The 10755-nt window shown below is 42.0% G+C and overlaps 1 protein-coding gene across 13 annotated transcripts in view; it reads right to left on the bottom strand.

Moving 5' to 3' along the window:
• Nucleotides 1-10755, bottom strand: part of camta1b (calmodulin binding transcription activator 1b) — a 324903-nt gene that overhangs the window by 3319 nt on the left and 310829 nt on the right. For 6 of the 13 annotated variants that reach the window (XM_048172651.1, XM_048172653.1, XM_048172641.1 and 3 more), the window contains 12 exons: nt 5752-5921; nt 5445-5659; nt 5266-5344; nt 4811-5138; nt 4168-4592; nt 3819-3973; nt 3481-3727; nt 2811-2882; nt 2701-2721; nt 1615-1814; nt 778-852; nt 449-479 (listed from right to left, as the gene is read on the bottom strand). In XM_048172651.1, the coding sequence (XP_048028608.1) occupies nt 449-479; nt 778-852; nt 1615-1814; nt 2701-2721; nt 2811-2882; nt 3481-3727; nt 3819-3973; nt 4168-4592; nt 4811-5138; nt 5266-5344; nt 5445-5659; nt 5752-5921 (2018 nt within the window). The remainder of the gene's footprint in view (nt 1-448; nt 480-777; nt 853-1614; nt 1815-2700; nt 2722-2810; nt 2883-3480; nt 3728-3818; nt 3974-4167; nt 4593-4810; nt 5139-5265; nt 5345-5444; nt 5660-5751; nt 5922-10755) is intronic. The other 7 variants (XM_048172645.1, XM_048172654.1, XM_048172643.1 and 4 more) reach the window with 6 other exon arrangements.

Genomic DNA, 10755 nt, shown 5'->3' with positions numbered 1-10755 from the left:
ACCCAGCAGTCCTTAGTGTTGTCATAAGCATCCTCATTACAAGAGAGATGGAGGAGACTTTTGGGAAGATAGAGAAAAAGAGAGAAAAAGAGACAGAGACAGAGAGAGAGAGAGAGAGAGAGAGAGAGAGTGCTTTGTTAGTTTTGCCAGTAATGCTTCAACTATATTTATTTGTTAGTTGGATCCATAGTCCTCTCTCTCTCATATAAGGCTCAGTCAACTCGGGCTCCAGTCAGCCGTCATGCATGCAGGCATAAAGCAATAGAGAAAATAAGATAAAAGATTAGAGGGAAAGAAAGGACAGATAGAGTCATAGGGAACAGTAGAGTCCGAAATCAAGGTACATAGACATAGAAAACGGAGAACTAGATGAAAGAAAAGGGAGAGACAGGGAGATAAAAGAAGAGAAATCGAGGGGTACGAACTGATTTACTGAGGCTGCACTCACCCGTTTGAATAGTCTATGGTCCATCAAGGGGCTTTGCATAAACAGCAAAACAACACCAGACAGCTATTAGTACACACCGAGGTACGGGTTGGGTTGGGGAAATGGGACCAAACACAACAGGGCTTTCTAACAGAGCCATGAAAACACCAAGGTTTGTCTGTTGCTATCCTATGACTCCTGGCAATAGTCTTGTTACCTTTTTAAATGGCAGGATATTAAAAACTAAGTCATCTAAAAGATGCAAGTAATGTGAGTTGTGTGCAAGCTAGAAGAACATCAGGGCCGTAGGAACACCATGCACCTGGTGGAAGTTCTCGCGTTTGACCTACCTGTGACGGCACCGCAGCAGAAACCGCATGATTTTTCTGGCAGCCTGGTCTTGTCTCTTGGTCAGTAAACTGCTTCTAAAACAAAATGATCAGCATGAGTGATTATGCACACTGGCAAGTAAAACCAGACATTTCTAGAAGAAAAATGCATGGACAAAAATCTCTGCTATGGCGAGATGCACGCTAATGCTTAGGATTAGCGGTTTGTTCAAATCCTTAACTCCAAGTATACAGAAAAAGTAATAAGCTGCTCTCCCAGAAAACATCAGCAATTAAGGATCAAACTGCAATTGCTGCAACAAGTTGTGCAACAACAAATGGCATACAAAAATAACGATGCTTCTATGTGTACTTGGACTCAAACTGTTAGTGAAGTAAATAATTTCCTAGGGTCTGACTGGCGCTGTTTCAACAACAGATTGTCTCTTAAAGTAAACAGGAGGGTTTTGAATGCTGCCATTCTTCAGGAAGTTGACTTGGCAGTGTGTCACATTTGAAGTGCTGGGACGTACTTAGTTATTCATCCAAAAAGACGGTACACTTTAGACACTTTAGGAACAGTCCTTTAGTAGTAACTTGGGGTGAAATGACACTCAATAAATGTCCAAAACCTCTTGCAGTTTTAATGCCCTTAATTTATTATGCAAGATTAATATAAAGATGGGAAGTGTTGAATCATTATTTAGTTCATGACTTAGCTACTGGAGGCGCCAAAGTGCTCACACCAGTTACAGTGTGGGTTTGTTACACCAAGTTCCTTTTATAAATTCTGATTTGTCATACACAAGGCCATAGATTTTTAACCACTAGGTTTGCCCTGTACCAAATGCTTTGTACCTGAGTTTGTGCTGCACCAGTGCAGCTGCAGTGGCTCGGCTGCGTGGGTTCGGCCGGCCGAGCTCTTTGTAGCTGCGGTAATATTGCTGGATCAGCACGGCTGCCCTGCGACTCTGCTGGAACTTCTTCTGTTCGTGGTAGCTGCGGAATTTACTCTGGATAAGGATGGCGGCCAGCGTCATCTTCTTATAAAGTGCATACTGCCAAGAGGACAGAGAAAGAAACTTGCGTCACATGAGAGAGAGAGAAAGATCTGTAGCCAACTATACCATTAGCCACTTGGCTATTGCAAAACAAATACCCTTCCCAAACTTCATCATCAACATTATATTAAGCCGTGTTTCTACTGAAATTACCCGGAACAATTTGTCCCAGGCACTACCACCCCCCCAGACCTGTGGCTGTCTGCGTTTCCATTGTGGTCTAAAGTACCGTGAAGACTAGGCAAATTAGGCCGGTGACGTAGGACTACACGCGATTTTCTAGTTTCTGCTGGATTTCGTCCTCCGCATATAAGCTTAATAAAGCCTGAACCTCGTCATCGGTCCATCTGTCGTATTTTTAAAACTCCAATAAACAGCATGTTCAGCGCCCAAGTCTCACCGCCGAAAGTTCCTGAACTTACTACCTAGTACTAAAAGTACTACCTTGTGAGCAGGGACTTTCTGAGGGGGAAATTTTTTTACTTTGTAACTTCATTTAGACCCTGGTCCCTGCAGTCAAGTAACACGGCTTTTGATGCCATGTGGGTGGCTGACAGTTGCTTAATTGTTTTCAGCTAGGTCATTGATAAATGGTAGCTTACTGGCTCAATTCAGAAGTCTCAAGATGTGGATCGAGTCACTCCTTCAGTGCAAGACTATGGATTTTTTTTTGTTTCATAAGTCAGGATGCTTGGAAAAGTAGCTAAATAACTAATCAGTTCTTAGCAAGCTGCATGACTTAAGCTAGCATTAATCTTTGTAGCACTACAAGTTTGTTCAAATCCATAACGCTAAGTATAGGCAATAGTAATAGTGATAAAGTACCACTAACAAACTTCCAGTTCAAAGCAGTAGAAGTTGTAAATGAAGCAGGAAGTGTTACCTTCAAGGCTATCCATGTCAGCTTGAGGGAGAAAGAGGAAGGCATTTTTGTAAAGCCTTTAATAACTGACCATTCAAAAGTGTACACTGTTTCTGAGTGTCTCGACCTACCTGTTTGTACCTCTTATAACAGCGCTGAATGACAGCAGCTGCCAGTTCCTGCTGCTCCCGAAGCGGACGACCCTGCAGGATGGGGGAAGAGGGGGATAAGGTAGGGTGGAGAGGACAGGAGAGAGATTAGTGCTCACAAGGAGGCCTGCAAGGCCACAGAGATGATGCCATCTGATTCCTTTTGTGCCTGGCCAAGGTGTCCTCTTAGACTGGCAAAGTTGCGTCGATATGCTCTGAGACCTGGGAGAAGGTTATTCCTCAGAGCACTGCGCGCCAGCGTAACACTGGGAGAAATCTGCCCTGAGCAATCAATGTGGTGTGGACTCAGGGATATCCGCGCATCCCATTAAGACAGACAGATAGATAGAGGGAACAATGCAATCATTCCTTATAGCAAGGCCATGCTAAGCTCAAGCAAATTTCCCCATGCTTGTCAACAACACTGACCCTATCTTTGCCTTTTGAGCGCACACCACAACAATCATATCACCTTTCATGTCACAGGACTGCAAAGACCTGGATTATTATACCTTAAGTTATACCAGGAACTCCATACAACACAACACAATACACCAATGAAACCGGACCATCACGAACACTGGCAACACACCACTAATAACCTGCATAGGTGACACCTGGTGACTGGCACCTGGGTGAAGCCCTGCCCTACCTTGTACTTGCGGAAGGTGTTCTGGACCTGGCGGGCTGCCTCGTAAAGTTCTCTCTGTTCAGGATCAGACAGGGCCAGCTGGGTCAGGTCACGTTCCTCCTTGTTGTGGGAGGCGTTGAGAAGTGCAGTCCATTCAGCAGGGGACTGAAAGCCAAGCTTCCCAAGAGGACCGTCGAGTTCCGGCTGTCCTCCACCGTGGACTGGGGCCAGGCCAGGAGAGTGAGTTAGGGGCTTGTTAAACAGGAACCTGGGAATGATTGGGAAAACAATTACATACAAGAACCCAAAGAGATTATAACTATCATTCTTGAAAACAGATCAACTTTATGATGAATCACCTCTCTGCATCTCCAAGGTAACTGGCTAACCAGCTCATAGTGCTGCTGACTCCAACACCATCTAGTGTAGTGTCTGATGCAACAAAGTTTTCCCTCTTGATGCGGTCAGACGTCGCCTCAATGACTTCCTCCGCTAAAGTCATCATGTTCATGTTCTGAAACAAATTGTTAGGTACCTTTAAAATTGCACCAGTAACTGTACAGTGGTTTACAGGACACATAAGATTGCTAACATTGCCACTGAGACACTAGACAGAAGCCAGTACTTTTGTATGATCTGTCAGACTTATAGCACTACAAAAGAAGCAGTTTTGGCTACTTGTGTCAAAGTACCTTCTCCAAGCCTCACCTGCAGGTCTCCTGTGTTCTCCAGATCCTCTTGGCTTGTACGCAGATCAGAGATTGTTCCTGCACTAGCAATTTCTCTTAACCTCAGTCTGTTTGCGAGCCTTTCCTTGCCAAGTCCTACAGTTGGCACTCTGCGTCCCGCAGCCTGTCTGGAACCCCAACGCCCACCTCCACAAGTTGTGCCCAGCTTAGTCTGAGACTGCTCACCATCTCCTTGCTCTTTCTCCACAGTACCTTCCCTCGGTTTGGAAGGGCACGTTTTAGGCTTGTGGGCCTGTTCTTCTAGTCCGAGAGGGGCAGAGCAGGATTTGCTGGGCCGAGTTTGAAGGGTCTCTGGGTTGGGTTTGTGTTTTTTGCTCAATGGGGCGTCCCCGTGACTAACACTGCTATAGAAACTGGATGGTTCCGACCTGGGTCTCCTCAAGTCTGCAAAGGTATGAAGAAAGTGTCTAAGAGAAAGAATGCTTCACCAAGTTGAATCACTCAACCTGACCCATCTCCTTACAAAGTACTAATTTGTTCATGCAAGTTCTGGCTATGATTATTTTTTAACTTTTTGGAAGAAGAGCAAACCAACTCAACATGCACATGAAAGACTTTTGAAGATAGACAGTCCAGACAGAATGAAAGATTCCAGTTCTCACCTGAGCTGGAGCTGGAAGCAGAACTAGGGATGCTACTTTCTTTCAACCCAACTGAAGATGTCTCCGTACCCCAAACATTCATCCATCCCTCTGCAGCTGAGGCCTCAGTAGATGGTGAGAAAGGCATGCTGGCAGTTGTAGTCAGTGCTCCTGACTGCTGCTCCTCCCTCTGTAGGCTTTCCAGACACTCGGCCAGCTTAGTGTGGCCACGGGATCGGGCTATAGCCAGCGGTAAGCGACCCAAAGAATCTGGGATGGCCAAAGCTCGCCGATCCCATTTATACAAAACCACTGCTGCTTCCATATGACCCAAAGCGCAAGCCCACATCTGAAGAGAAGAAAATTGATTTGCATTTCATTTGTATGGCATATTCGGCCCCTTCTGTATGAAACAACTCATTGTGAAACTACTTGGCATTGTGATTAAGGTAACATGATCTATTGTCAATACTCACTAGTGGGGTACAAGAAAAATGATCCACGTTTAGAGGATCAACCTCAAGTTCCAGGTCAATACTGTCTGCATGCTTAGTGCTGTGAAATCAAACATCATAGAGCACAATACAGAACAGGTGAATGATGTATATGCAATATATATGGGCATTTAGTGCCAGTATGCAATCAGTATACTCACCGCCACTTGATTAGTGTTTGGATAAGGGTGGTGTAGCCCTGGGCAGCTGCCAGATGAAGAAGAGTCATGCCCCGGAAAGTTTTGGAGTGGATCAGGTGCTTGGACTTGGCCCAGCAGGCACGGTTCATCATCTTCTCACAAACTACCACTACACGGCTCTCAAAGGAGCTGCCAGCCGGACCTTGACCCTGGCTCTGACCCTGACCTGGTGAGAACTACAACAAACAATAAAGAACCAAATCAGTTCTAATAATCCAATGGTGATATCCATTATTTTGGAGCAAGACAGTGTAGCTCAAAATGATACCTGTGCCTGTTCCGAATTGTTTCTTCCTCCTTCTCCACCTCCTGTTCCGGTTCCTCCGCTCTCAGATGGTCCTCCACCGCCTTGTTGCTGCTGCTGCTGACCGGCCATCTCTGCCATCCTTCGCTCCATCTGCTCTAGGCGTTCCAGGATGGACATTCTGAACTGGTTATCTGCATAAAACACAAGGAGAACACAGGTCTTATTGTGCACGATTCACCACTGCATGTTATTCCTTAGAAAAATATAAGTTTGTCTTTGTAATCTTTCATTGTTGGCTGACATCACCAATGCCATTTATAGGTGCGTGTATACACACTGGCAGCACTGGTTCTACTAGGTATTTCAACTGCAGTATTCTGCTGTAGCTGGTGGGAAATCACTGGTATGAATACCAAAACATTAGTCCCGTCCTATATTTTTTATATCCTGTTTAACTCAGAAAATAAGTCAATTTACAGACGTAAAATGTGTTGCAAATTTCACTTCAGTATCCTATATGGGTCAGTTATATGATGCTTATTTTTTTATTATGTTTTTTTAAAGAAAATCCAATTCATACAATTTTAATTTCTGAAATAATTATTTTTGATATTTACTACAAATAAGCTGAAATTATTTTTTTTTATAAAATTCTATAAAATTATTTTTGATATTTAGTACAAATTGGCTGAAATTCTTAAAAACAGTAATTTATTTATTTTTTAATTTTACAAAACCAACATAAATACAAAGATGACATTTATTAGACATTTCTCCTCTTCAACATCTCAAACATTCATCAGTATTACTCACTGATCCAGGTACATCTGTCCATATCAAATAATATCAAATGGTAAAAAAATGGTTTCCAGCAACTTGCAGGTTCTTGTACATAAGCTCATAATACATTGTTTTGTAACATCAAGGAAAATTTCTTGCATATTCCATATTGACACCAGTTCCGTTTCACACACAGTGATGAAAGTGAATCAAATTCTAATGAATGGACATACACATATGCATTGGAAATCTGTGTTTTTCCCCCACAAACATCCACCCTTGCAGACAAAAAGAGCAGCTCTGAGTGGAGCTCCAGTGCAGCTTTGTTCAAACACTACTGCAGTGTTGGTGCAGTGCAGATGATGTCATTTCCACCTGCTGCTGGCTGGCTGGCTGGCTGTCTCTCTCTCTCTCTCTCTCTCTCTCTCTTTTTCTCTCCCTCCACTCAGAATGCGGCACACGTACGCTCATGTAGGCTGGGGGGAGGGGAAAGGGGAGGAGGGACCAAATTGCTCTACAACGGGGCTGTGACATAATCAACGCTCTACTACACCTCCAGCAGCCTGGAGACGACCAATCGGATGCCAGCAGACCAGCCAGGCAACAGAACACTTGAAAGCTTTGTGTCAAACCTAAAACTGTTGAGGGGCAGCATTTCAAAACAGACAGACCAAACTCATGTTTATTAATGCAGAGATGGAGAATATGTTTACGGAAAATTGATGCAGCGAGATTATTTACTTTGGCTGTATTCAGGTGAATATATAAGGTGAATTCAAGGTAATTGGACCACTTTTTTGCAGTAGTTTCAATGTCAAAATGTGGCCCAATTTATCAGAATTCCTATACAAAAATCAGCTTTTAAGACATGCCAAAACAAACCAACGCATGCAAAAATCAACCATCATACAGCCTTATCAGTTTCAACAGTTAATTAACAGAGTTCATTTTAACTTTTAATACGAACTTTAAAAAGATCAAGATTCCTCAAAAAGCTTTAAATACACATGAAGCTGTTGTTTACAAGTATATTAAAATTACATCTTGTATTTGCGTGCATAAATCAGACTTCCCGATTTCCTAAGCAACCAACAACAACCTTCATTAACACAGACCAATAACGAAGCTCATGCATGAACTAGCCCAAAGGAGTCCAAAAAAAAAAAAAAAAAAAAAAAAAAAAAAAAAAAAAAAAAAAACCTCAACAGTACTAAACAGACTGTGCCAATCTCTGTTACCGTTTTCCAGAAGATGTTACATCAGCCTTGGTGCTTCTCCTTTGGCCTGGGTATCTCTCCAGATCAAGCGGACTTCATCTGGTTGAGCACAAGCCTTGACTGAAAGGACTAAACTCTCTATTCGCTGGATGTTTGAGTATCTCATGGTAATATCCTAATGCAGAGAGCCCAAGCCGGTTTCTCTATTTCATCACAGTTGCATCATGCTCTTGAGAGTGGGGGCTTCTGCACCACTTTACAGCTACAAGCGCAACAGGGGCTCAAAATCACTCACTTGTTGAAGATCTGTTGCGGTTTATTGTGCCTGAGATTGGTAATAAAGAGACTACGAGCTATACAGTCATCAGAAATTAAACAAGCATTTGACAATGAATCCATATGGCTAGGACATTAAACTGCACCTGCTGACAGTCTTGTTTTGCATATTAGGTAAAAGTGCAAAATTAGTGCAGAATGCAATTTTTTTTACAGTGCAAATCACCAGCATGCAGGCCAGTTTGGAGCACTGATTTGGAAGAAGCACCATACTACCATGATATCGAGACTGTACAGCATTGCTCCAACAATGCAATCCAAATATCTTTAAAATCATGAAAGTGCATGAATCTACAACATGCATTTGCATTGTTGTGACACTCTTCTCCATCATTTGATGAAAAACAGTCTTAAATAAAATGTCATTTATAGCCTGCAGATTAATGACAATTATACAGCATTAAATAAATGCATCTTAAATATCTATGTCAGAAATAATAACGTGGAGACAAAATAAGATGTTTATGATGGTCTTGATTACTTATTGAAAACTGGATGATTGCTATATAGTTTTTCTCCTGAGCATATCCAATATTTGTTACATCTGAGCTCAGAGAGCATATTGACTCTTTCTTTTTTATTTTTAGGGTTTAAAATAGACAGAGCTCATGCTCTGCTGAGCATTTCCACAAGGATTTGCTTTAAATCTATAACAGACTGATATCCTGTTTAAGCCCATCACTAAATGCATCGACCAGAAATGGAAAAAACGAAATCACACAAATGTCTGTTTTGACAGGATTTAACTGATAATGTGCAATGATTTTGTCTTAAGGGGATTTAGCTCAGCATGGACTCAAAGCTGGGATAATGCTGTGGACATTGGTAGATCTGGTAGATCATGACCCCGGAACAGGTGCTTGTTTCGGATAGAATTGGACAGAGGCGAGGCTGCTATGATAATGCCATTATTTCTCTGTCAGTCATAAACCCAGCACTGATTATTTTTATGAACTTTCCTCGTCTAACCTGAAACATCTCTTCTGCTTAAAAACAACTCAACAGACCACGTCATATTAGCAATTTGAACTCGCGTTCAAGGTCTCGGATCTAGATTTCTAAGATATGTACAGCCTCAGACCAGAACTTTGGAGGACTCAGACAAACAAAAGCTTCACAAAGACTTTGAATGTTGGAAACTAAAACACTTCTGTTTTTATGTCCTTATGTTTATGTATATATATGTAACGGGCTTTCAACAACAAATGGTTTCAAATAGTTTTGCTGCACTTAAAATGAGGGGTTGACCGATATGTGTTTTTCAGGGCCGATGCTGATTATTACAGATCAAGTAGACCGATAACCGATATTTTTAACTGATACGTATGTCTGGTAAAAATTAAGAATAACAAGGGCTCAATAGCAAAATGAAATTATTTTAGCGGCAAATCGGTCTTGAAAATGACTGATAACGACAACCATAAAAATGCTTAATATCGTGTCGATAATCGGTTGACCCCAAAATACTCTAAGTACTGTGGTCAATATATCCATCCAAAGAATTTTGCAAAATGTGAAAGATACTGCTGACAATGAAACTGACTGAAAAACTGGAAAATTGTTACAGAGAAAAAAGCTTACAGATGAGCATCTGCTTTGAATGACCATTACAAGTCAACACACACACACACACACACACACACACACAGCACAAAATAAAAACACAGAATCTCCACAGAGGGTTGTGTACTCTAATTACACATGGTACTAAAAGCCAGCGCTACACTGTACTTGCTCAGGCTATCCAGACTGGTTCAGACTGCTTGGAGAGTAGACATACAAACAAAAAACAGTTTAATCTCAACCGAGAGCACAAACAGCACGGACGGGACAGATCTGTGTGGGCGCTCCATTAGCGGACTCAAGCCATGACCGTAATATTCCTAGAATTCCACAGGAAATCTCATCTAAGCAGAACGAGGAACTTTGAACTGTAGATTTAGGGTTGATTATAGTGACCTAGTTACAAGTTTCCTTGTAAGGGCATGTAGGCAGGCCAGCAAAACAAGAATACAGAAATGACTCGGTTGGGTTGAAATCCTCTTAGACTTATAATGTGATTTTAGTATGTGTAGATTGTAACACACAGTTGAGACAACTAAAAACAAGTGTTCTTCATAATAATAAAGGCCAAAGACAAAAGCAATAAGTTGTCAACAGGTTGGTAGAACAATTCTAATAGGTCTGTCAGCAAAACAACACTGCATCTCACTATTGCACAGTAGATTTCTGAATAATCTAGAAAAAAGGTCAACTTCATGGCACAGTATATTCGTCCTCTCCCTCTGGACCGCTTATCAGAAGAAGGGCAACAGTCTGATCCTCTCAGCATCACTGTCGCTGTCCACTGCCTGTGGTGCTGAAGACAGACGCACTACACCTGACTGACTCATTGCAACCACATGCTTTACAAAGGAGATCTGGAGGTCTCTGAGAACACTGGCTGGTTAAAGTTTACAAGCCTTAACGTACAATCTGACCTGGTTGTATTACATGATAATTCATTTTAAGAAACTTCCATGTTGCATCTCTGAGTCTATGTAGTCATTATTTCCTCTGAAACACTGCCATCAGGACAATGAAATATCTTTCCACAGGAGAAAATGCTCACACTGCTGTTGGGAAACATCACAAACAAGGGAAAGAATACAGCAGGACACATAACAAAGACACTGACACTTGGAGCGCAGAA

Source organism: Megalobrama amblycephala, linkage group LG21 (genome assembly GCF_018812025.1).
Source record: "Megalobrama amblycephala isolate DHTTF-2021 linkage group LG21, ASM1881202v1, whole genome shotgun sequence".
Classification (NCBI taxonomy): domain Eukaryota; kingdom Metazoa; phylum Chordata; class Actinopteri; order Cypriniformes; family Xenocyprididae; genus Megalobrama; species Megalobrama amblycephala.
Note: the sequence above shows the minus strand (reverse complement) of the source record. Positions and strands in the feature narration are given on the sequence as shown.